This window comes from Pygocentrus nattereri, chromosome 28, assembly GCF_015220715.1.
Source record: "Pygocentrus nattereri isolate fPygNat1 chromosome 28, fPygNat1.pri, whole genome shotgun sequence".
Lineage (NCBI taxonomy): Eukaryota > Metazoa > Chordata > Actinopteri > Characiformes > Serrasalmidae > Pygocentrus > Pygocentrus nattereri.
In genome coordinates this window covers 4,421,562-4,448,951 of record NC_051238.1, presented here as the reverse complement: position 1 = coordinate 4,448,951, position 27,390 = coordinate 4,421,562, and the positions used below count along the sequence as shown (strand labels likewise).

General features: G+C 40.4%; 1 protein-coding gene across 1 annotated transcript; it reads left to right on the top strand.

Moving 5' to 3' along the window:
- Positions 1–1,354: 1,354 nt before the first annotated feature.
- On the top strand, positions 1,355–26,347 carry mutyh (mutY DNA glycosylase). The gene is made up of 15 exons (XM_017722373.2): positions 1,355–1,871; positions 2,704–2,825; positions 4,444–4,483; positions 5,558–5,631; positions 5,739–5,780; positions 5,911–5,982; positions 7,325–7,438; positions 8,853–8,950; positions 9,726–9,870; positions 9,953–10,043; positions 17,734–17,913; positions 20,506–20,651; positions 23,131–23,280; positions 25,783–25,830; positions 26,091–26,347. Exons 1-15 carry the CDS (start codon positions 1,730–1,732, stop codon positions 26,235–26,237), a joined length of 1,611 nt encoding a protein of 536 aa, XP_017577862.2. The 5' UTR covers positions 1,355–1,729; the 3' UTR covers positions 26,238–26,347.
- The last annotated feature ends 1,043 nt before the right edge of the window (positions 26,348–27,390 follow it).

The following is a 27,390-nucleotide window of genomic DNA, read 5'->3' as shown; positions in this document are numbered from 1 at the left end:
ACTTTTACTGGAGTAATATTTTACCTTGGGGGTCTCGACTTTAACTGAAGTACATGGTTTATGCACTTCGTCCACCACTGATGCTATTACTATTACTACCTACAGTAATGAAGAGGCATATTGTTTGCAATGCACTTTTCTAATACTCTGATATATAATATCATTTTCTAATAGTAATTCAAATTATATTGTAATATTACCAGAGAATTTGTAGAGAGGAGAATTGGCCCATTTCTTCTTTTTACCCCTACCCCTTGTTTTCGAGTGTCACCATAACCCCTTTGGAACTGAGTTACAGGGCAGTGGTTGAGATCTTCCTCTATGAAATGAGGCCCTCAAATAAAAGAGCATCACTTCATTAACAGCTATCAGCGCTGCTCTGTAGGCGACCCTGCCCGTCTGCAGGGACAGCAGAGGAGGGGAAAGTTCAGCTCCTCACTGCTGGGCTTTAGTCACATTTAGGGATCATAAGCCTTCAAAGAGGGGGGCAGTTATTTATTATCACCCCCCACTAATTCTTCAGGGATATGAAGCTGAAGTCAGAGATTCTCCAGCTTCCTGTTTGAATTTTACCGTTCCACCTTAAACAGAGCAGCAGTTACATTCTGGCGCTTCAGGCGTCAGAAAAACTGGACTATTTAAGGTGGAACGGGAAAGTTAGCTAGCTACTGAGACGTTAGCATGCTGAGCGTTTGAGCAAAATCATAGTTTATAAACACTGGAACATTTTTAATATTAAAGAATCATTTCCTGAACAAGGAATATAATAAAACACTTTAACACCGCTGTTTTATTTTTAAGAGCTTTTAAACTCGAGCTATAGGCGCCTCATGTAGGGCCATAACGTCAGTGAGCGCGAACAGCCAATGAGCTGCTCCGCTCGCCCGTCAATCATCCGGCTCTAGCAGTAAAGCCCCGCCTCCAGCTGCCCGAAACCCGTCTGCTGTGGAATAAATTAAATTTACAGGCGAGATTTCTTTATTTTAGTGAAACTCAATCTTCTGCTTTCTAAAATGAAAGGAAAGTTCTGGGCGAGCGATCAGAAACTATTTTAACTGCTCGTGTTTAGCCGCTGAGCTCCATTCACTCCCATTCATTGAGGACTCGCTCGCGGGCGCCCCCTGCTGTTCCGCAGTCCTGGTTCTGATATAACAGGGGAAATAGGAAGTGGCCAGGCTCTCCATATCCCGGCTCTGATATTACTCATTTATAAACAGTTTTATAGCGTGTTATGAAGGATAATAAGAGTTGGGAACGCATTTGATTGGCTGCGTATCCTGCACTCGCATTGGATTGGCTGGCAATTGTACGCTTGCATCTGATTGGTTGTTCGCGCTCTCCGCCTCCAGGAAGAGCAACGCATGGCGGGTTTTGTGCTTCCACCGCGTTGTGAAAACAAACCGTGTTATTAAAAGTTATGATCATATTAATATGAAGAAATGTTTCCGCCACAGACGCAGCTTTATGAGTAAAGAAGCGGATTTTACTCACACAGTCAGTGGCGGCTCCGCTGCACAGCTGGGCTGGACTGAGTTGTGCTGGACTGGACTTGACTGGACTGTGCTGGACTGGACTGTGCTGGACTAGACTGCTGGACTGGACTGAACTGTGCTAGACTGGACTGAACTGTGCTGGGCTGGACTGGACTGTGCTGGACTAGACTGGACTGTGCTGGACTGGACTGGACTGTGCTGGACTGGACTGCACTGCGCTGTTTAGGCTTAGTTTTATGCGGCTGTTATTCAGGATTAACACGATGAGCAAGTTTAGATCTACAAAGCCGAACCGGGCAGCGCTGAAGAACCGAGTGGACGCAGCACAGGTCAAATCCAGCAAGAGAGCAAAGCCTAAAGTTCCTCAAGTTAAAGAAGGTGAGCTGTACTGTAACCGCGCTTCATCATCATCATCATAAGCTTGATCAGCTCTAGATGTTCACTTTACCACTCATACACACAGATATGGTTCTCCAAGGGTTCTTTAGTAAAGGCAGTGGTTCTGTTTAGAACCACAAGTTCTGTGTAGAACCATTTCGCTCAGATGGATGGAGAATGTGTTGTATAGGACCTCGTGTGTGTTGTAGGTTATGTGCCTGACATCAGAACAATAGAAGATGCCTTGTTGGTGCTAATGGAACCAGTTTCAATCAGGTTCTTTATAGAACCATACAAGTTACATCAATCTGAAAAACCATTTCACCATGAAAAAAACTGTTCAAGCATAAAATGTGTCTATGCAGAACTCGTGGTTCTGTATAGACACATTGACTTTACTAAAGAACCCTTGAAGAACCTTGTGGCTAGCTACACTTATTGGCCATTTTTAAACTCTATTTCATCGTCAACTTGACATTTTTTAGCAAATCATTCTGTCGAGCAAATACGGTTAAAAACTCTGGCTGAATATATTTGGGGGAACGGTCCACTCTCAACAGAAACACCAGAAACACTGCTGTGTTTGAAACACCCGTACCAGCTTCACACACACTGCCATCTCAGTGTCACCACTGTGCTGAGAGTGGACCACCACCTAAATCATACATGGGCAACAGAAACTGACCAGTGATAAATGAGGTAAAGGGGGGCTGATAAACTGCATCAACACTACAAAGTTCACTTGGTCTTGAGAAAATGGGCAGAAAGTTCAGACACATGTAAGGAGTTTCTAACGTTGGATCAGATCGTCTCTCTTTTTTTCTTCTTTCAGAAGAGCCCGCCGAACTGTCCTCATATCACTTCTTCAGTGACGCTACTGAACTGAGGCTCTTTCGTTCTCATCTGCTGTCCTGGTATGACCAGAGCAAGAGAGAGCTGCCATGGAGAACACTGGTACATAGACTTAGTCTAATCTAACGCTGAAGCAGTGTTGGGATTGGTTTCGCGTGAAGTTCATGAGCGATTTATACTGGATAAGAAATCCTAACCGTGCTGATATTTCACCATAACATCGCCGTATCGCTCCGCTGAGACGCCGTTGCTAAGCAACAACTCTGACAGCTGTAGGAGACGCTCAAGCCATCTGAACGTTTTTACTTCTTACTTTGCCACAAACAGAAAATGACAGACAGACAGGCTCACTGACTGACTGACTGACTGACTGACTGACTAACCCACTGACTGACTGACTGACTGACTGACTGACTGACTGACCCACTGACTCACTGACTGACTGACTGACTGACTCACTGACTGACTGACTCACTGACTGACTGACTGACTCACTGACTGACTGACTCACTGACTGACAGACTGACTCACTGACTGACTGACTACTTTTTTTTTTTTTACCTTGTCTGCATTTTTAAACTCTTTTTCTAGAAAACAAAAAAAGTTCTCCTTTCTCTCCAAACTCAAACTCCAACATGGTTCTATCAGGTTCTATCAGGTTCTATCTGCGAGCCACTTCGAATGCAGACAAGAGGACCAATCAGGTTCTGCTTCTTTGTCATGTTGCCGCACGGCTCAGCGACTGCGGGAAAGGTTTATAAAGCTTTATGAAACAAACAAATGATTTTTTTTATTATTCAACAAAGCATTGATGGACAGATTAAGTATGAAGGTCAGTGCAGAACCTGATTGGTCCTCTTGCCTGAATTCGAGGTGCTGATTGGCTTGCATATAGAATCTTGATGTTTCTGTCTCTAAACTCTGCCTGTCGTCTTACAGCTCGTCTTATTATTATATTAAAGGTAATTAAATAATGTACATTTGAATTGATGGGGTTTTAATTACAACCTTCATTTCATTCATTCATCTTTTCTTTTTCTTCTCTCTTCCAAAATAAGACATTTTGGCTCATTAGAGTCACATTTCTGATATAAAACCAAACCTCACACTGCCTTTACACTGACCTGCTGCTCTGACCTGCTGGGACAGATTATTACAGTGGCTGGTTGCTGTCTAACCTGAATGAAGCTTGAACTAATGGTTCCTACCTAAAACTGACCTCTGCACTGGACAAAATATTTAGCACTGACCTTTATATTATATTGTTGTCCTAAATTTAAAAAATAACCAAAAAAATAAATGTCATAAAATGTCTTGGAAAGCTTTAAATATAACTTTCTGATAATGTAGACACTGTTTATGCTTTAAAACACATTCCGAGTATAACCTGTTTGTGTTCCCTGAAAATCTTTACTTCCTTTCATGTTTTGCCAGATGGAACCTTATAACTCCGAGCAGTGGTGAGATCTCAGGATTAGAAGGTTCTGTCTGCATTTGACCTCTTCCCAGAAAACTCCAGCTCTAGCAAAACAACGCTTGTTAGGATTTTGATATTGTACATTTAGAATAAGTGCAGGGTGTCCGTCCTGTTCATGTATTAGAGAGACATGTTCAGATCAGTTTCCCTCGATAGCTCGATATCTAAAACCAGCACGGAGAGAACCTTATAATTCCAAGGGGGCGAGTTGTCCTGACTATTTGATTCTCTTTGTGTTTAAAGGCCGTGACAGAGAAGGACGTCAACATCCGGACATATGGAGGTAATTCTGAGTCTGAATGTAACTGAGTAACTGAGTAAATGTAATTAGTTTCTGTACTTTAGTATTTTTGGTGTATCTGTACTGAAGTTTCTCCGTTCTGGGCGTCTTTTCACTCCACTACATTTCAGAGTCTAATATCCGACTTTTTCCTCCTACATTCTGAGAAATCTGTCGTTCCTTTTGGTTTCTGTGTGTATAAAAACGTAACATGTCAAAACGAAAGAAGCGCAAAGCCAGAGCACCAATCAGGGCCCAGCGGTCACTTTGTTTAGAGCTGGTTTTGACCTGTTGGTCATACCGACCCAGTGCAGCACGCGGTTCAACGTCAGCGCAGCAGCGTAAAACTTTGGGAGAGTCTGTTCAACATAAATGATGAACTAACCTAACTTTGTGTAAATAGAGCTCAATATAGAAATATGTCCACATATGCAGTCGAGACTGACGCGGCTTTTTTCTGAATTTCTACAAACACCATTTCATTTTATAGTAAATGAGTTTGGGCTGGTTTATGTTTATGAACAGACGCCTACAGATCAACATAGTAAAGGAGCTCATCTGTGATCCTGAGTTTAAAGCCAGTTTTTATTCAACTTAAACTTGGAACTAAGTTGTAAATAAATCTGAAACTGAAACTTTGCTTGTGTGTAAAAAGTGATTTCAGAGCCACTCGGTTCTCCCTGATGGAAACTGTTTACCTTCAGTGTTTTGTGCTTCTGATCATTTTAATAGACGTCAGCGTCACTAATTAATGACGTTCTATTAAAAGACTGGTTTACCAAGAGAGACGCTGGAGGACTTTCACCTGAAATGAGTTCATGAAGCCAGTCTGGTTATAAAAATGATAACAGGACCAGATCAGAGCCAGAATTCCTCTTTTAGTACTTTTACTTTATACTTAAGTACATTTGAAGGGAAATACTTTAGTACTTTTACTCAAGTGGAGGTCTAAAGGGAGGAACTTCTACTTTTACTGGAGGAATATTTTACCTTGGGTGTCTCTACTTTAACTCAACTACTTGATCTGTGTACTTCGTCCACCACTGATTATTCACTCGTTTGGCTGTCTTCTGCCAGTGTGGGTGTCGGAGGTGATGCTACAGCAGACTCAGGTTGCTACAGTGGTAGAGTACTACAACAAATGGATGAAGGTGGGTCTCTTTGGATTTATTTCCTCTTTTTGTATGAATATTTGTTTCCTGGATTGTATTTTGGTGTTTAATTTAATTAAGTTACATTTAATTGACTTTTACATCAGAGGTGGCCATCAGTGCAGAAACTTGCAGAAGCTTCACTGGAGGTGAGCAGGAACCATCTGTATATAAGTATAATAAAAACTGGCTTTAAACACAGGATCACAGATGAGGTCCTTATATCTTACATCTGTTATATGTCAGATGTCAGAATGTAACACAGGTGTTTTTTGGCAGGAGGTGAATCAGATGTGGGCAGGCTTGGGATATTACTCTCGTGGACGGAGGCTGCACGAAGGAGCTAAGAAGGTTTTTTAAGCTGCTTAATGAATTTGACTGTGTTGAATAGTCATAAGGCTATGACTACATTCACATAGCAGTTAACAGTGGCCCAAATCTGGTCTATATGCAAATTTAGTCTGAACAGATCAGCTCCTAAACTGATCCGCATGCGCAAAAGAACGCGTCACACTGCTTCACGCGGCTCATCCAGAGGTAAACAATCACGACCGCCAACGAACGCCAGTCGCTCCCGGAGGAGCAGCTTCATCTTCACCAGCATCACAGGAGCCATCATGAAGCTTCACTGACTGACAGCTGGGCTCGTCACCCAGAACGTGTTCAAACTTCTCTGGTCCACGTCCTCAGATTTATTCAACTTTGCTTTCAGACTTTTTACTTGTTCTTTGACTCTGCAGCCTCGTTCTCCTATGGCCACGTTCGGACAAAAGTGTATGAGGTCTCAGCAGCACGAAATGCTGAGTTGGATTGATGTAGAAGTCGCATGAAGTCCAATCTAGCTGTTCAGGCTGAGCCACGTTGCTGCCTATCAGACGTGTATTGGACTGCAGGACCACATATGAAAGCGTCTCAAAACAGAAATGGTCAAAGTGTCGGATTCAGTGTTTTTTGTTGTTCACACTGACGCATCTGTATCACATATGGAGAAAAAGATCAGATTTGGGCCGCTTTACTTGCTGTGTGAACAAAGCCTATGTGATAACAGTAAATCTGTATTATGTACAGTAGCCGTTAGAAATGGCATCGACACCAGGCTGGGATATCAGAGGGGGAAAAGGAGGACTGTGATCCAGTCCTTTAACAAATGTATCCTAAAACAGCGCAGATGTGATGTTGTTACCAGTGTAGAGCTCTCAGTGGCGTTAATAGAGTCATTAGTTTCTGCATCGTGGATGTTCATCTTAAGTGTTCCAGTTAAAGTAGCTCCCAAAACTGACCCTAAAAACTCCAGCAGCACTGCTGTGTCTGATCCACTCAGACCAGCGCAACACACACCACCACGACGTCAGTGTCACTGCAGTGCTGAGAATGACCCACCACCCAAACAGTACCTGCTCTGTGAGGGTCCATGGGGGTCCTGACCACTGAAGAACAGGGTAACAGAGTATCAGAGAAACAGATGGACTACAGTCTGTAACTGTAGAACTACAAAGAGCAGCTATACAGTAAGTGGAGCTGATAAAGTGGACAGTGAGGGTAGAAACGAGGGGTGGTCATGATGTTACACCCGATCGACGTATTTTTAGATTTGTAGAATTAAATGTCTTGCAGGTGATGGAACACATACTTTGAACTGCCGCTGTGCTGATTCTCTGTGCTCTGTCTTTGATTTGTGGTGTCGGTGCTGTAGGTGGTGACCGAGCTGGGTGGGGAGATGCCCAGGTCTGCCGAGGCTCTTCTGAAGCAGCTGCCAGGAGTCGGCCGCTACACCGCCGGGGCCATCGGCTCCATCGCCCTGGGACAGGTACACCCGTCTAAAAGAATCACTCACTGTAAACATGATGCTGTTGAGAGTTGAGTTCCTGTAGGTCAGGAGTGTCCACCCTTTCTTCAAAGAGGGCCGGATCGTAACCTGTCGCAATACCTGAGGGCTGAAATATTATTTACAAATGATTCGAAACATTACGTTTCAAAACTATTAGCGCATAGAATCGGAGCGTTGTGTGAGCTACTGTGTGTCCTATCACTGTATAGAAGATGCTTGAGGCTTCAGAGCAGTTTGGATTGGTATGGGCTTATAACAAATTCAATTTCATTAATGATTAATGTGTTAAGTATATTCATGTTCAAAAAATCTAAAATAAGCTAGACAAATCTGTAAATGTTCTGTTTTGTTAGATAATATTCTTTAAAGGGCAAAGAGCAGCTTCAACAGCATAAATAGCCAAGTTTGACCTTAAAGGGTTAATATTTGCTGAACAACTGACTTTGCTCTGATTAGAAGTTGATGCTGTGAGACTCTGCAGCTGCTTCATTTCTCAGCTCTCTCCTCGTCCGTGCTTTGTTTCATGTTCATTGACGGTCTTGAAATGTGAGACGCATTTGCTGTGGCTGTCAATAAAAAAAATGATAATATATATATTAAAATTATTGCCAAAATCGCCGGTTTACAATGTTAAGTTTGTGCTTTTTATAGTCTGGACTAAATGTGAGTCAGTAAGTGAAGCTGCAGGTGCGGTCAGGGATGAAAGGCTCTTAATCTGTAGCTAACTTCATCAACACCTGCAGCATGTTACACTGTAATTTCATAGTGCTGCTGCCACCATCAGGTGAAAGGAAGAACTGCAGCGTACTGGCTGGCAGGCCACTTATAACACACTCCAATTAAAATCTCTCCACGGACAGCGTTTGGCCCTGGGGCCAGCCTTTGGACACCCCTGCTGTAGGTGTTTGTTCTAACCGGCCACCGTAGCACTTTTCCAGAGGTAAAAAAGAGCCGAGCACAGCAGCAGATAAATAGATTAACGTTCCTTGTAAATGCGGTGAAATCAAATAAAAATATAATCATAAAAAGCCAGAGAAATGTGTCTGAAACTCGGCGTGTCATTAGAAAGGAATGTTATAGGAGTGTTTCAGCGCTGATTGAATGTGGCACAGTACAGGGCAACCAACCAGAACAAAGCTCATTTACATGTAGCAGTCTTAAAGGCACAGCAACAAAAACGATGTATAAATGTAAAACATGTATTACGATGAAAAGTGTAATATGTGGTTTAAAAAAATGATGTATAATAAAACTGAATATTTTGGTATATTAAACCACATAAATCTCAACAAAGTTTCTCATTTTCCATATTCTTATCCTTTAATCTCAGCACCTCTGCGATCCCTTGTTTATGTTTTATTTGATGGGAGGTCTCACAGCCCGATTGTTACAGGTTACAGGTGCTGTGGATGGGAACGTGATTCGGGTCCTGTGTCGAGTTCGGGTGATTGGAGCAGACAGCACCAGCCCTCCGGTCACTGAGGCACTGTGGTACGCAGGGGGATGCAGTGGTCAAACTGTACATTTACATTTAGAAAAGCTCAGTGGGTCACCTTTAGAAAATGACTTGCCAAAGTCCTGGTTCTCCTCGGTTCAGAACATCCAAATGGGCAGGTGGATGAGTGAGTGATTATGGACAGGTGGGTGGATGGTTATGGACAGGTGCGTGGATGGTTATGGGTAGGTGGGTGGCTGGGGGGGTGGATGGGCTTGGGAGGATGGTTATGGACAGACGGGTGGGTGGATAGTTATGGAGGGGTGGGTGGGTGGTTATGGACAGGTGGGTAGGTGGTTATGGACAGGTGGGTAGGTGGTTATGGACAGGTGGGTAGATGGTTATGGACAGACGGGTGGGTGGATAGTTATGGAGGGGTGGGTGGGTGTTTGGATGGCTGGCTGGGTAGATTTAGATTCTTTATGAAGCAGTTTGAAACATCATGAAATCTCAAATGTTAATAGTTTGATGTGTTGAGCTAATTTTGCTGCTACATTTGCATGAACCTGACTGATGTACACGTAGTAATAAACATATTTGCCCATATTACATTTAATTAAACATATTTCCACATAAACACGGTCTGGTAACAAAGTGCAGAGGACAATAACATCAAACACAACCTGACAGTTAATAGTCATATAGTGGCCAAAGTTGAGAATATGAAGACATATTGCATGTTTTTATTATTTTCATTTTAGTCTCATTAGCATATTTGAATGTCATTGTGTTGCACAATTATGGAAAAAGGTCAATTTTATTCCATTTTAGGAAAATGGCAGACACTCTAGTGGATCCAGAGAGACCTGGAGATTTTAACCAGGCTTTGATGGAGCTGGGGGCCACAGTTTGTACCCCTAAAAACCCACTTTGCGCTCAGTGTCCTGTTCAAAGTCACTGCCACGCCTACAAGAAGGTAAAATAGCAGTGCCGTCAGAACGTTCTCTGTTCCTGCAGAACCCGCAGAAGTCTAAACACGGACTCTGTGCTTGTTTCAGGTGATCTTACAACAAGAGAAAGACGTCAAAAGACTTCGAAGCAAACTGGACCCAAAGCAAAACAGCGCTGTTCCTGATATAGAAAACTGCTGTGAGTTCAGATCATGTTATTCAATGCTGTATTTCTGCTGAATCACTTTTACTTGAGGAGATGCTATGATTTAAATGATGATTGACGAGATCTGTGATTATAATCCAGTATGAATCTGCAGTGTGTAGTTTTACAGTCTGACTGTAATAATTGTGGAGTGATTTTAATCCAGTATGAATCTGCAGTGTGTGTAGTTTTACAGTCTGACGGTAATAATTGTGGAGTGATTTTAATCCAGTATGAATCTGCAGTGTGTGTAGTTTTACAGTCTGACTGTAATAATTGTGGAGTGATTTTAATCCAGTATGAATCTGCAGTGTGTAGTTTTACAGTCTGACTGTAATAATTGTGGAGTGATTTTAATCCAGTATGAATCTGCAGTGTGTGTAGTTTTACAGTCTGACTGTAATAATTGTGGAGTGATTTTAATCCAGTATGAATCTGCAGTGTGTAGTTTTACAGTCTGACTGTAATAATTGTGGAGTGATTTTAATCCAGTATGAATCTGCAGTGTGTGTAGTTTTACAGTCTGACGGTAATAATTGTGGAGGGATTTTAATCCAGTATGAATCTGCAGTGTGTAGTTTTACAGTCTGACTGTAATAATTGTGGAGTGATTTTAATCCAGTATGAATCTGCAGTGTGTGTAGTTTTACAGTCTGACTGTAATAATTGTGGAGTGATTTTATTCCAGTATGAATCTGCAGTGTGTGTAGTTTTACAGTCTGACGGTAATAATTGTGGAGGGATTTTAATCCAGTATGAATCTGCAGTGTGTAGTTTTACAGTCTGACTGTAATAATTGTGGAGTGATTTTAATCCAGTATGAATCTGCAGTGTGTGTAGTTTTACAGTCTGACTGTAATAATTGTGGAGTGATTTTAATCCAGTATGAATCTGCAGTGTGTGTAGTTTTACAGTCTGACTGTAATAATTGTGGAGTGATTTTAATCCAGTATGAATCTGCAGTGTGTAGTTTTACAGTCTGACTGTAATAATTGTGGAGTGATTTTAATCCAGTATGAATCTGCAGTGTGTGTAGTTTTACAGTCTGACGGTAATAATTGTGGAGGGATTTTAATCCAGTATGAATCTGCAGTGTGTAGTTTTACAGTCTGACTGTAATAATTGTGGAGTGATTTTAATCCAGTATGAATCTGCAGTGTGTGTAGTTTTACAGTCTGACGGTAATAATTGTGGAGTGATTTTAATCCAGTATGAATCTGCAGAGTGTGTAGTTTTACAGTCTGACGGTAATAATTGTGGAGTGATTTTAATCCAGTATGAATCTGCAGCGTGTGTAGTTTTACAGTCTGACTGTAATAATTGTGGAGTGATTTTAATCCAGTATGAATCTGCAGCGTGTGTAGTTTTACAGTCTGACTGTAATAATTGTGGAGTGATTTTAATCCAGTATGAATCTGCAGCGTGTGTAGTTTTACAGTCTGACGGTAATAATTGTGGAGTGATTTTAATCCAGTATGAATCTGCAGCGTGTGTAGTTTTACAGTCTGACGGTAATAATTGTGGAGTGATTTTAATCCAGTATGAATCTGCAGCGTGTGTAGTTTTACAGTCTGACGGTAATAATTGTGGAGGGATTTTAATCCAGTATGAATCTGCAGCGTGTGTAGTTTTACAGTCTGACTGTAATAATTGTGGAGTGATTTTAATCCAGTATGAATCTGCAGTGTGTAGTTTTACAGTCTGACTGTAATAATTGTGGAGTGATTTTAATCCAGTATGAATCTGCAGTGTGTGTAGTTTTACAGTCTGACTGTAATAATTGTGGAGTGATTTTAATCCAGTATGAATCTGCAGTGTGTAGTTTTACAGTCTGACGGTAATAATTGTGGAGTGATTTTAATCCAGTATGAATCTGCAGAGTGTGTAGTTTTACAGTCTGACGGTAATAATTGTGGAGTGATTTTAATCCAGTATGAATCTGCAGTGTGTGTAGTTTTACAGTCTGAATGTAATAATTGTGGAGTGATTTTAATCCAGTATGAATCTGCAGTGTGTAGTTTTACAGTCTGACTGTAATAATTGTGGAGTGATTTTAATCCAGTATGAATCTGCAGTGTGTGTAGTTTTACAGTCTGACGGTAATAATTGTGGAGTGATTTTAATCCAGTATGAATCTGCAGTGTGTAGTTTTACAGTCTGACGGTAATAATTGTGGAGTGATTTTAATCCAGTATGAATCTGCAGAGTGTGTAGTTTTACAGTCTGACGGTAATAATTGTGGAGTGATTTTAATCCAGTATGAATCTGCAGTGTGTGGAGTTTTACAGTCTGACGGTAATAATTGTGGAGTGATTTTAATCCAGTATGAATCTGCAGTGTGTGGAGTTTTACAGTCTGACGGTAATAATTGTGGAGGGATTTTAATCCAGTATGAATCTGCAGTGTGTGGAGTTTTACAGTCTGACGGTAATAATTGTGGAGGGATTTTAATCCAGTATGAATCTGCAGTGTGTGGAGTTTTACAGTCTGACGGTAATAATTGTGGAGTGATATTAATCCAGTATGAATCTGTAGTGTGTGTAGTTTTACAGTCTGACTGTAATAATTGTGGAGTGATTTTAATCCAGTATGAATCTGCAGTGTGTAGTTTTACAGTCTGACTGTAATAATTGTGGAGTGATTTTAATCCAGTATGAATCTGCAGTGTGTGGAGTTTACAGTCTGACGGTAATAATTGTGGAGTGATATAAATCCAGTATGAATCTGCAGTGTGTGGAGTTTTACAGTCTGACGGTAATAATTGTGGAGTGATTTTAATCCAGTATGAATCTGCAGTGTGTGTAGTTTTACAGTCTGATGGTAATAATTGTGGAGTGATTTTAATCCAGTATGAATCTGCAGTGTGTGTAGTTTTACAGTCTGATGGTAATAATTGTGGAGTGATTTTAATCCAGTATGAATCTGCAGTGTGTGTAGTTTTACAGTCTGACTGTAATAATTGTGGAGTGATTTTAATCCAGTATGAATCTGCAGTGTGTGTAGTTTTACAGTCTGACGGTAATAATTGTGGAGTGATTTTAATCCAGTATGAATCTGCAGTGTGTGTAGTTTTACAGTCTGACGGTAATAATTGTGGAGGGATTTTAATCCAGTATGAATCTGCAGTGTGTGTAGTTTTACAGTCTGACGGTAATAATTGTGGAGGGATTTTAATCCAGTATGAATCTGCAGCGTGTGTAGTTTTACAGTCTGACTGTAATAATTGTGGAGTGATTTTAATCCAGTATGAATCTGCAGTGTGTAGTTTTACAGTCTGACTGTAATAATTGTGGAGTGATTTTAATCCAGTATGAATCTGCAGTGTGTGTAGTTTTACAGTCTGACTGTAATAATTGTGGATTGATTTTAATCCAGTATGAATCTGCAGTGTGTAGTTTTACAGTCTGACGGTAATAATTGTGGAGTGATTTTAATCCAGTATGAATCTGCAGAGTGTGTAGTTTTACAGTCTGACGGTAATAATTGTGGAGTGATTTTAATCCAGTATGAATCTGCAGTGTGTGTAGTTTTACAGTCTGAATGTAATAATTGTGGAGTGATTTTAATCCAGTATGAATATGCAGTGTGTAGTTTTACAGTCTGACTGTAATAATTGTGGAGTGATTTTAATCCAGTATGAATCTGCAGTGTGTGTAGTTTTACAGTCTGACGGTAATAATTGTGGAGGGATTTTAATCCAGTATGAATCTGCAGTGTGTAGTTGTACAGTCTGACTGTAATAATTGTGGAGTGATTTTAATCCAGTATGAATCTGCAGTGTGTGTAGTTTTACAGTCTGACGGTAATAATTGTGGAGTGATTTTAATCCAGTATGAATCTGCAGTGTGTAGTTTTACAGTCTGACGGTAATAATTGTGGAGTGATTTTAATCCAGTATGAATCTGCAGAGTGTGTAGTTTTACAGTCTGACGGTAATAATTGTGGAGTGATTTTAATCCAGTATGAATCTGCAGTGTGTGTAGTTTTACAGTCTGACGGTAATAATTGTGGAGTGATTTTAATCCAGTATGAATCTGCAGTGTGTGTAGTTTTACAGTCTGACTGTAATAATTGTGGAGGGATTTTAATCCAGTATGAATCTGCAGTGTGTAGTTTTACAGTCTGACTGTAATAATTGTGGAGTGATTTTAATCCAGTATGAATCTGCAGTGTGTGTAGTTTTACAGTCTGACTGTAATAATTGTGGAGTGATTTTAATCCAGTATGAATCTGCAGTGTGTAGTTTTACAGTCTGACGGTAATAATTGTGGAGTGATTTTAATCCAGTATGAATCTGCAGTGTGTAGTTTTACAGTCTGACTGTAATAATTGTGGAGTGATTTTAATCCAGTATGAATCTGCAGTGTGTGTAGTTTTACAGTCTGACTGTAATAATTGTGGAGTGATTTTAATCCAGTATGAATCTGCAGTGTGTGTAGTTTTACAGTCTGACGGTAATAATTGTGGAGTGATTTTAATCCAGTATGAATCTGCAGTGTGTAGTTTTACAGTCTGACGGTAATAATTGTGGAGTGATTTTAATCCAGTATGAATCTGCAGTGTGTAGTTTTACAGTCTGACTGTAATAATTGTGGAGTGATTTTAATCCAGTATGAATCTGCAGTGTGTGTAGTTTTACAGTCTGACTGTAATAATTGTGGAGTGATTTTAATCCAGTATGAATCTGCAGTGTGTGTAGTTTTACAGTCTGACTGTAATAATTGTGGAGTGATTTTAATCCAGTATGAATCTGCAGTGTGTGTAGTTTTACAGTCTGACGGTAATAATTGTGGAGTGATTTTAATCCAGTATGAATCTGCAGTGTGTGTAGTTTTACAGTCTGACGGTAATAATTGTGGAGTGATTTTAATCCAGTATGAATCTGCAGTGTGTGTAGTTTTACAGTCTGACGGTAATAATTGTGGAGTGATTTTAATCCAGTATGAATCTGCAGTGTGTGTAGTTTTACAGTCTGACTGTAATAATTGTGGAGTGATTTTAATCCAGTATGAATCTGCAGTGTGTGTAGTTTTACAGTCTGACTGTAATAATTGTGGAGTGATTTTAATCCAGTATGAATCTGCAGTGTGTGTAGTTTTACAGTCTGACTGTAATAATTGTGGAGTGATTTTAATCCAGTATGAATCTGCAGTGTGTGTAGTTTTACAGTCTGACTGTAATAATTGTGGAGTGATTTTAATCCAGTATGAATCTGCAGTGTGTGTAGTTTTACAGTCTGACTGTAATAATTGTGGAGTGATTTTAATCCAGTATGAATCTGCAGTGTGTGTAGTTTTACAGTCTGACTGTAATAATTGTGGAGTGATTTTAATCCAGTATGAATCTGCAGTGTGTGTAGTTTTACAGTCTGACTGTAATAATTGTGGAGTGATTTTAATCCAGTATGAATCTGCAGTGTGTGTAGTTTTACAGTCTGACTGTAATAATTGTGGAGTGATTTTAATCCAGTATGAATCTGCAGTGTGTGTAGTTTTACAGTCTGACTGTAATAATTGTGGAGTGATTTTAATCCAGTATGAATCTGCAGTGTGTGTAGTTTTACAGTCTGACTGTAATAATTGTGGAGTGATTTTAATCCAGTATGAATCTGCAGTGTGTAGTTTTACAGTCTGACTGTAATAATTGTGGAGGGATTTTAATCCAGTATGAATCTGCAGTGTGTGTAGTTTTACAGTCTGACGGTAATAATTGTGGAGGGATTTTAATCCAGTATGAATCTGCAGTGTGTAGTTTTACAGTCTGACTGTAATAATTGTGGAGTGATTTTAATCCAGTATGAATCTGCAGTGTGTGTAGTTTTACAGTCTAACTGTAATAATTGTGGAGTGATTTTAATCCAGTATGAATCTGCAGTGTGTGGAGTTTTACAGTCTGACTGTAATAATTGTGGAGTGATATTAATCCAGTATGAATCTGTAGTGTGTGGAGTTTTACAGTCTGACTGTAATAATTGTGGAGTGATTTTAATCCAGTATGAATCTGCAGTGTGTAGTTTTACAGTCTGACTGTAATAATTGTGGAGTGATTTTAATCCAGTATGAATCTGCAGTGTGTGTAGTTTTACAGTCTGACTGTAATAATTGTGGAGTGATTTTAATCCAGTGTGAATCTGCAGTGTGTGTAGTTTTACAGTGTGACGGTAATAATTGTGGAGTGATTTAAATCCAGTATGAATCTGCAGTGTGTGTAGTTTTACAGTGTGACGGTAATAATTGTGGAGTGATTTAAATCCAGTATGAATCTGCAGTGTGTGTAGTTTTACAGTGTGACGGTAATAATTGTGGAGTGATTTAAATCCAGTATGAATCTGCTGTGTGTGTAGTTTTACAGTGTGACGGTAATAATTGTGGAGTGATTTTAATCCAGTATGAATCTGCTGTGTGTGTAGTTTTACAGTGTGACGGTAATAATTGTGGAGTGATTTTAATCCAGTATGAATCTGCTGTGTGTGTAGTTTTACAGTCTAACTGTAATAATTGTGGAGTGATTTTAATCCAGTATGAATCTGCAGTGTGTGGAGTTTTACAGTCTGACTGTAATAATTGTGGAGTGATATTAATCCAGTATGAATCTGTAGTGTGTGGAGTTTTACAGTCTGACGGTAATAATTGTGGAGTGATTTTAATCCAGTATGAATCTGCAGCGTGTGTAGTTTTACAGTGTGACGGTAATAATTGTGGAGTGATTTTAATCCAGTATGAATCTGCTGTGTGTGTAGTTTTACAGTGTGATGGTAATAATTGTGGAGTGATTTTAATCCAGTATGAATCTGCTGTGTGTGTAGTTTTACAGTCTAACTGTAATAATTGTGGAGTGATTTTAATCCAGTATGAATCTGCAGTGTGTGGAGTTTTACAGTCTGACTGTAATAATTGTGGAGTGATATTAATCCAGTATGAATCTGTAGTGTGTGGAGTTTTACAGTCTGACTGTAATAATTGTGGAGTGATTTTAATCCAGTATGAATCTGCAGTGTGTGGAGTTTTACAGTCTGACTGTAATAATTGTGGAGTGATTTTAATCCAGTATGAATCTGCAGTGTGTGTAGTTTTACAGTCTGATGGTAATAATTGTGGAGTGATTTTAATCCAGTATGAATCTGCAGCGTGTGTAGTTTTACAGTCTGATGGTAATAATTGTGGAGTGATTTTAATCCAGTATGAATCTGCAGCGTGTGTAGTTTTACAGTCTGACTGTAATAATTGTGGAGTGATTTTAATCCAGTATGAATCTGCAGCGTGTGTAGTTTTACAGTCTGACGGTAATAATTGTGGAGTGATTTTAATCCAGTATGAATCTGCAGCGTGTGTAGTTTTACAGTCTGACTGTAATAATTGTGGATTGATTTTAATCCAGTATGAATCTGCAGTGTGTGTAGTTTTACAGTCTGACTGTAATAATTGTGGAGTGATTTTAATCCAGTATGAATCTGCAGTGTGTAGTTTTACAGTCTGACGGTAATAATTGTGGAGTGATTTTAATCCAGTATGAATCTGCAGTGTGTAATTTTACAGTCTGACTGTAATAATTGTGGAGTGATATTAATCCAGTATGAATCTGCAGTGTGTGTAGTTTTAGTCTGATGCTAAAACTAATCCAGTCATGTCTAAGTCTATTACAAGTTGTAACATGTTAACATTGTGTTATTATCTTTTTGGTGCAGTGATTGGTAGCTGTAACCTCTGCCTATCTGAGGGCTGGGATGGTGAGCTGGGGGTGCAGAATTACCCCCGAAAACCCGTGAAGAAAGCCCCTCGTGTGGAGCGGACACTAACTTGTGTCTTGCAGAGGCAGAGTGACCAGGGGAATGTTGAATACCTGCTCACTCAGAGACCCAGTAAAGGTACAGCATCTTACAGAGTTAGGCCGGCAGCAGTTAGTCAAGTGTGTGGGTGGGATACAGTATTCAGAGGGGGTTAGTTGTAAAGTCTGTACACATTATTATAAAGGTGTTGTAAATAATTTGATTAGAAGTAAGGACAGTATATATCAGTGCTGTGCATAACATTTAATAGCATCTTGGTAAATATTCCATTGTATCCTATAGAACAGAAGATTTCATACAACCCCAATTCCAGTGAAAAAACTCAAAGACTTTATAAGTGAACCTTGCGAAAAAACAAAATACAAGAAAAATCTTTGAGTGATGGGCCCTTAAGAAAAACTACAACCCCAATTCCAATGAAGTTGGGACGTTGTGTAAAACGTAAATAAAAACAGAAATACGATGATTTGCAAATCCTTTTCAACCTACATTCAATAGAATACACTACAAAGACGAGATATTTAATGTTCAAACGGATAAACTTTATTGTATTTTGCAAATATTCACTCATTTTGAATTTGATGCCTGCAACACGTTCCATAGAAGTTGGGACAGTGGCAACAAAAGACTGGGAAAGTTGAGGAATGCTAAAAAAACACCTGTTTGGAACATTCCACAGGTAAACAGGTTAATTGGAAACAGGTGAGCGTCATGATTGGGTATAAAGGGAGCATCCCTGAAAGGCTCAGTCGTTCACAAGCAAGGATGGAGCGAGATTCACCACTTTGTGAACAACTGCGTGAGCAAATAGTCCAAAAGTTTAAGAACAACGTTTCTCAACGTGCAACTGCAAGGAATTTAGGGATTTCATCATCTACAGTCCATAATATCATCAAAAGATTCAGAGAATCTGGAGAAATCTCTGCAAGTAAGCAGCAAGACAGAAAACCAGTACTGAGTGCCCGTGACCTTCGACCCCTCAGGCGGCTCTGCATTAAAAACCCACATCATTCTGTAACGGATATTCCCACATGGGCTCAGGACACTTCAGAAAACCACTGTCAGTGAACTCAGTTCGTCGCTCCGTCTACAAGTGCAAGTTAAAACTCTACCATGCAAAGCGAAGCCACATATCAACACCACCCAGAAACGCCGCCGAGGATTGTTATCAGCACAAAGTTCAAATGCCAGCATCTCTGATGGTGTGGGGGTGTGTTAGTGCCCATGGCAGGGGTAACTTGCACATCTGTGAAGGCCCCATTAATGCTGAAAGGTACATACAAGGTTTTGGAGCAACATCTGCTGCCATCCAAGCAGCGTCTTTTTCAGGGACGTCCTGCTTATTTCAGCAAGACGATGCCGAGCCACATTCTGCACGTGTTACAACAGCGTGGCTTCGTAGTAAAAGAGTGCGGGTACTAGACTGGCCTGCCTGCAGTCCAGACCGTCTCCCATTGAAAATGTGTGGCGCATTATGAAGCACAAAATACGACAGCGGAGCCCCCGGACTGCTGAGCTACTGAAGTTGTACATCAAGCAAGAAAGGGAAAGAATTCGAACTACAAAGCTTCAACAATCAGTGTCCTCAGTTCCCAAACGCTTATTGAGTGTTAAAGGAAAGGTGATGTAACACAGTGGGAAACACGCCCCTGTCCCAACTTCTTTGGAACGTGTTGCAGGCATCAAATTCAACATGAGTGAATATTTGCAAAAAACAATAAAGTTTATCCGTTTGAACATTAAATATCTCGTCTTTGTAGTGTATTCAATTGAATGTAGGTTGAAAAGGATTTGCAAATCATCGTATTTTGTTTTTCTTTATGTTTTACACAACGTCCCAACTTCACTGGAATTGGGGTTGTAGTTTTTCTTAAGAGCCCATCACTCAAAGATTTTTCTTGTATTTTGTTTTTTCGCAAGGTTCACTTATAAAGTCTTTGAGTTTTTTTGGTACAAAAAGTCATGATTCATTTTTAAATGACCTTTTCAAACCTCTTTATCCATACATGTAAATAAGTTGGGTTTTTTTTTGTGACTTTACAGAAACAATAAGTTCAAAATGTACCATTTATGCAATTAAATTTCCATATATGGACTACATGGACTGGGGAGTGAACAGTATGTTTATAGTCTTGACATTCTACATCAAACTCTTAAAAAAATTAAAAATAATGTAAAAAAGCAAGGAAATTTCATTTTTCTGTAACACAGGCCCTGTGAATACAGCGCTGCTGGATGAAACATTTATCTGAATTCTCTGCTTTCTCTCAAATCAAGCCAGGAAGCATTAGCATAAAGTGTGAGATGTTTACTATGAAAATCTAGATGCAATATTTGCAGTATTGTTGTATTCCTGTTTGTTTTTTTCCAGAGACGTTTTTCACTAAAAAGAAAATACCATTTTGACCAAAATGTTTCAAATGCTGAAATTTTGTCGCATCCCTATCGTTTAGCGGAATAATGTCGTCCTCCAGTGCAGTAATGCAACGTCTCAATACTCTTAATTTAATAACTTACTGTAATGACCTCAGTAGCTTGAGAGCTGATGGGTTTGGTCAGGTGTGCAGCAGTAAACTCAGAATGCAGGCAGCAGGACTGCTGAGCTGCAGAGATGCTTTTCACAGCTCAGATATATTTTGTGTGGATTTCGGCTCTGCTGTTGGTTTCCAGGCCTTCTTGCGGGAATGTGGGAGTTACCCAGCATGCTTTTAGAGGAGGGCATCTCTGAGAGGAAGCACAGAAGCCTGTTGAGTGCTGAGGTGCAGAGGATTCTGGGAACATCAGCAGATGAAGAATCTTTTCAGTACCTGGGAGAGGTGAGTGCAGTCAGGAGTCTGATGATCATACATTAAATGCTCATAATATTACATTATCATATCACTGTTGTCGGAAGAAAAATGACAAACTTTACAGGAGAAGGAAAAAACTTACTTTACTTTTAATGGAAGTCAATGGAACCAGAATTTCCAGGTCATTTTAAGCCGTTTCTTTGGGTCCATTCATCATGAAATTTACACACAATATAAAGAGGGACAGGTATTTCCAAATTATGCCAAAAATTGAAAAATGGAGATACGAGGTTTTTTATTCCGACAGCAGCGATATATTACCAACATTACATTGGTTAGTTTCACTTCGACGTAACTGGAGAAAAACAATTATTTCAAGCCATTGAATCATTTATATTAAAAAAAAGCTTCAAATCAAATAAACTGTATTTCATTTATGACCTGCCAGTGAATGATCGAGGAAAGCAGAGCAGATCCCGGTTTAGTGTAATGAATTTAATCTAAGAGTTGGCCCCATCAATAGATCAATCTGTGGTGATGCTACAGCAGAGGTCACTAATAGGCAGACCGGTCTGTGCATTACGATAAGCACCGAGACTCGAATGAGTGGCTCACAGACGGGAGGGAGGGGAGAGAAACAGCAGTCAGAGAAGAAAGTGGGTCAGATTATTTCACATGGCGTCTCTAAAAACAGAAAACCGAGAATAAATATTGTTGAAATTTGACTGAACTGTAAAGACCGTCTAATGATGTGGCGTCAGCAGAAGTTTGCAAAGAGTCACAGGACTCAAGGGAAGCCTAGTTTTCCCCCACCTAGTGCTCCTGGTATTGAGTGAGTAGAGGAATCCTAACTAGTGGGAGGAATTGGATATGATTAAATTGGGGAGAAAAAAATCCAGAAATAATTTGCTTTTGCTACAGCAAGACCGAGAGCACACTCCCCACATTTCTCTTATGGCTTTCCGTGTGTACAGTGTGCACAATTTAAGTGTTTTCCATTATGTTTTAATTCATTTTTAATATTGCGAGGCTGTAAAGTGATGTTCCTTTAACTTTTCAACTTTAAACTAACTTCAATTTCTTAAACCAATGAATCATCATTTGTGATTCAAATCGATTCACTGTCAGCTCAACGAATCACATCCCTGGGTGTTATTAAAGTGATAATTCGCCAGAAGTACGCAGAGATCCTTTGAAGAACACAGGTTTGGTTCTTGACTTCTCACTTCTGCACACCAGTTCGATTCCATCAGCCACACCGGATTTAATTTAAGGAAGCACTGATTAGATGGTAAGATGAATGATCAGGTATTGATTGGTAACTGTACAGAGAGTGTTGGGATGGTTAAAAAAAAAAAATAAAAACTCAAATCACTGTTCGTTGTACTTTATTTAGATTTAGTCTTGTTACAGGACGGCAGGGAGGTGGACACCTCTTTACTGAGGTGATGCTGTCTGAATTTGGTGATTGTGAAACGTCACGTTTATGAAAATCTCTCCTCACCTCAAATGTCGATCAGCCAGGACATCTTTGGTGTCTGAAATGTGGCTGAAAACAAATGGACAAAAGTACCGACTAAGCTGGCTTTGCGATGGCCGCTACTACTGTTTCAGCTGTGCATTGGCCCAACACAGCAGTGGCCCAACACAGCAGTGGCCCAAATCTGATCTTTTTCCTCAAATGTGACACAGAGGTGTGTCAGTGTGTCAGTGTGAACAGCAAAAAACACTGAGATTTTCAATTCCGATTTGAGACGCTTTCACATGTGGTACTGAAATCCGATCTGTATCCGATCTACAGCAATGCACCTCCGACTGAACAGCCAGATCGGAATTCATGCGAATTTTACGTCAATACAACTCGACATTCATCATCATTTCGCGCTGCTGAGACTCAAACATTTAAGCTGATGTTTCTGTACCATAAAATTAGAGGAAACGAGTGGTAACTGCTCAGGGTTTGAAGAGGTTTCGAGCGAAACAACTGAATACGGCCAAATAACACACCCTTTTTATGGCGACCTCGAACCCATTCTGGGTGATGAGCTCAGCTGTCAATCACTGGAACTTCATAATCGCTCCTGTGATGCTGGCGAAGACGAAACCGGGAGCAACTAGTGGTCACTAGTCTTCTTGATCGTTTACCTCTGGACGAGCCACGAGAAGCGCTGTTCTTTTGCGCATGTGGGTCGGTTTAGGAGCTGATCTGTCGCATACAGATCACATTTAAAAGATAATGTGAACAGCCAAACAAAAAAAATCTGATTTGGTGGGAAAATCAGCTTTGGGCCACTTTTACCTGCTGTGTAAACGTAGCCATACTGTCAGAAAGCACATGATCAAGTCTGAACACCTCCACACAGTTTCAGGTGAGGCTGTGATGATAACCTAAAGAATCGAACACTCCCAACATCCATCCTGTCTGATCCAGTCATTTTGGGCGAGGGGTAGAAAATGTGTAAATTTGAGCCGCTGTGTTTAATACCCATCCATCTTCTCTGTGCAGGTGGTCCATATCTTCTCCCACATCCACCAAACGTACGTGGTGTACAGTGCGAGTGTGCGTGTCCCTGCTGACGCAGAGAGAGAGCCGAAAACCTGCTGGCTCACAGATTCAGCTCTGCAGGAGGCCGCCGTCTCCACTGGGGTCAAAAAGGTCAGCACCGCAAGACTTAATAGATGCTAAAGCTGGACACTGCTTCTCTACCTGGAACATTTATTTGCTGAGTTTAACTTATTGCAGGGGAAAAAATGCAATGTGGCCTGTGCAAAAGTTATGGCACATTTTATAGTTTGTTTTGTTGTCCAGTGTGTTGAACTCAGCAGATAAATCTTGCAGAAGATTGTCATGTTTCAGTCTGGTCCCTGTAGAGGGTGATGATGTTAGTCACGTTCAAACGTTTGATGAGGAAGGTTCAAATGTTTGAAAGTGAAGAACATGAGAATAAATGCAAGTAAGCATTACTGCGGTAAAAAGGAGTCAGAATATATTATTTTCAGTAAAGTAGTGAATGTAGGGTAGAACAATACAGTTAAGGTCCCTGCATATTTCTTGTGGAGACGCCGTTCGCCTGGCTGGTGAACAACATGACATAATTGTGGAGAAAACAAACAACCGGAGACGTCGCCGCGGAGGGCTCATTCACGTGCATCTCAGCTGGGTGAACTCCTCGGACGAAGACTACGTGACAAACTCTGTGATCAATTGGTAACAAAAGAGGTGTGGCATGAATCACAGATGGACGACGGTGAAGAGCTTCATTGAACTTTAGCAGAGATGCCAGTGTTTCACTGTGAAACACGCATTTGTTAAATAAACAGTGAATAACCGCCTAAATGCACCAAAACATATAGGTTATCTTATAGTTAGGTTCAAAGAGGACAAGGCTGAAGTTGGCTTTGTATTCACCAGCTTCTTGTTCCAATTTTCCCATTCCACCTTAAATGCTTGCAGTATTGTGGACTTCTGTATGTCACCACATCGTCATAGAACTGTGATAGATTTGTTTATCAGTAGTCAGAGAACTTATCAGAAAATGTGATGGCGTCACCTGCATTAGTGGAGCATAACGTGGTTGGTTAGTGTAGTGGGTAACACCTCTGCCTTCTACGCTGTAGACTGGGATTCAATCCCCCACCTGGGTAAACACCCTACACTATACCAATAAGAGTCCTTGGGCAAGACTCCTAACACCGCCTTCGCCTACTTGTGTAAAATGATCAAATTGTAAGTCGCTCTGGATAAGAGCGTCAGCCAAATGCCATAAATGTAAATGTAATTCATAATGGCATAATGGACTGGCAATACGGAAGAAGCGCAGAAGGTAGGTGACCTGGTAAGTTCTTCAACCTGGTAAGGTGCTTTCAGCTTCGCACAACCTTTTAGGATTTTATTTCGCCAGAAGTACGCAGAGATCCTTTGAAGAACACAGGTTTGGTTCTTGACTTCTCACTTCTGCACACCAGTCATTACATGTTCGATTCCATCAGCAGCACCGGATTTAATTTAAGGAAGCATTGATTAGATGGTAAGATGAATGATCAGGTATTGATTGGTAACTGTACTGAGAGCGTTGGGATGGTTAAACAAAAACTCAAATCACTGTTCGTTGTACTTTATTTAGATTTAGTCTTGTTACAGGACGGCAGGGAGATGGACTCAAGTGCAGAGGGGAAAACCCGTGAGAAAGGGTTTTAAATGAGTTTACTGAGGTGATGGGGTCTGAATTTGGTGATTGTGCACATTGGAGTTGAGGTGGCTCAGAGCCAGGCTCGAACCGCCGATGTACTGATTGGTGATGCAAGGAGTTACTGCTGTGCCACCAAGAGACACATGCGAAAATGAGAAAAACACCTCAACGATTGTGAAATGAAAAGGCGGGGAAAAGGCAAACAAAGGCGATGCTGAAAGGAGCAAATGCTGAGATAGAAAAGTGAAATAAAAGATAATCAGAAAACAAAAGACACTTCCTCTGTGATTCTGAGAGGCAGGTCAGGTTTATGATTCATCTGTTTGCTCTTTGTGGAGCAAACACCTTTTGTATGGTTTGCAGCCGTTTCTTGTTCAAGCCTTCTTTTTGGTTTTTAATTAAGTTTTGGGGAAATTTCTTTTTTTATCTTTTTCCAGCCGTATTTGCTTTTATTCTCTTTTCTTTAAGTACCCACCTGGGCTAAGTACAGTACCGGTCGCCCCTCTATAAAGGTGTGACAAAGGGCTGTTGTTTCCTAATCAGCCCAAGGGCTTCTGGGAATTGGAGTTCCCTGAACTTATGGCACCTCATCGTGATTGCCCTCTGCTGGCGGCCAGCGGTGCAGGCTAGGCCCTTACAAATCTAATGTTAGTGTTTGTTTTTTCAAGCAAATATGCATTTTATGACTGGCTCCCATTTGTTTACCGTTAGACCCAATGTTTTTATTAATTTATCTATTTTTGCCAGGTTTCATGCACGTGTTTTTTCTTATTTTTAAACTCAATTTCATGTAATCTTTCTATGAGCAATGTATATAATATAAACAATATAAACGTTTAGAAACAATTATTTGCTATTTAATGGGCCAAGTTGGGATTTTCTCAAGTGGCTGTTTGCTGTACTGAGTGCTGTTAAATTTGAATGTCTTATTCTTGTATTTTAATTATTCAAAATGGTTTTGCTTACAGATTATGAAGCTTTATTATGAGAACACAAGCAAACTGAAGGACTCTAAGGTAAAACATTTCTTCCTAAAAAGCCACACGTGATATGCTGTATATTTGCCTGAAACACTACTGTCCAGTGGTTATTACTGTTTAATCATATAATAAGTTGATGACTCTTAAGAGCTACTTTACTCTAAATACTAATGTTGCAAATAATGAGTGGGGGACTTTGTGCCCTGTGGTTCTCCATTATTTCATTTTTAACATATTTAGGTGATGCATTCCTTTAACCCCCACCTCATTCTTTAATTCCTGCCTCTCCGTTCCAGAATAAGAAGCGTAAGCAAAGCTCTGAACCTGGGAAAGACAAACAGGCCAAGCAGTCGAGGAAACGACGGGAGAGTGCACCAAACGGAGGCCCAAAACAGCTCTACCTCAGCCACTTCTTTACATCCTCAAAACCAGCAGGCAGATAAAGCTGAAAAAACATGAGACAGTGACGCTCACCGACCAGGCAGACCATTCTGACCACCTCCTTGTTTCTACCCTCACTGTCCACTTTATCAGCTCCACTTACTGTATAGCTGCACTCTGTAGTTCTACAGTTACAGACTGTAGTCCATCTGTTTCTCTGATACTCTGTTACCCTGTTCTTCAGTGGTCAGGACCCCCATGGACCCCCACAGAGCAGGTACTATTTGGGTGGTGGATCATTCTCAGCACTGCAGTAACACTGATGTGGTGGTGGTGTGTCAGTGTGTGTTGTGCTGGTCTGAGTGGATCAGACACAGCAGTGCTGCTGGAGTGTTTAAACACCTCAGTGTCACTGCTGGACTGAGAATAGTCCACTAACCAAAATTATCCAGCCAACAGCGTCCTGTGACCCCTGATGAAGGACTAGAGGATGACCACCACAAACTGTGCAGCAGCAGATGAGCTGTCGTCTCTGACTTTACATCTACAAGGTGGACTGACAAGGTAGGACTGTCTAATAGAGTGGACAGTGAGTGGACACAGTGTTTAAAAACCCCAGCAGCACTGCTGAGTCTGATCCACTCAGACCAGCACAACACACTAACACACCACCACCACGTCAGTGTTACTGCAGTGCTGAGAATGATCCACCACCCAAATAGTACCTGCTCTGTGAGGGTCCATGGGGGTCCTGATCACTGTAGAACAGGGTAACAGAGTATCAGAGAAACAGATGGACTACAGTCTGTAACTGTAGAACTACAGAGTGCAGCTATACAGTAAGTGGAGCTGATAAAGTGGACAGTGAGGGTAGAAACGAGGGGTGGTCAGGATGTTACGACTGTATAACACAGTTACTAAATACTGTATGCAAGAGACTATCTTACATTTATAGAGCAATGTTTAGTGTGGTTTTAGCTTATAAGCTTAGACATAATTATCTATCATTTTATCGTTAATAAAAAATGATTATGAAAAGTACAAATTCATCATGGATGGATATTCATATTAATGATGAGGTTTTTGCCATTTTTGTAGTAAAAATGTTCAGTTTTCTTTCCCTTTCCTGAGTAGGTTAACATCAGACACAGACCCTATTCAGTACTATGCCAGAGAGTCCACCCTTTATTTACTTCATTTCACAGGAAAAAAAGG

Coding starts and splice junctions, on each gene's coding strand:
- mutyh (XM_017722373.2), top strand. CDS start 1,730: ATGCGGCTGTTATTCAGGATTAACACGATGAGCAAGTTTAGATCTACA. Junction 8,951..9,725: donor CCGGTCACTGAGGCACTGTG/GTACGCAGGGGG, acceptor ATTCCATTTTAG/GAAAATGGCAGACACTCTAG. Junction 17,914..20,505: donor CACTCAGAGACCCAGTAAAG/GTACAGCATCTT, acceptor GTTGGTTTCCAG/GCCTTCTTGCGGGAATGTGG.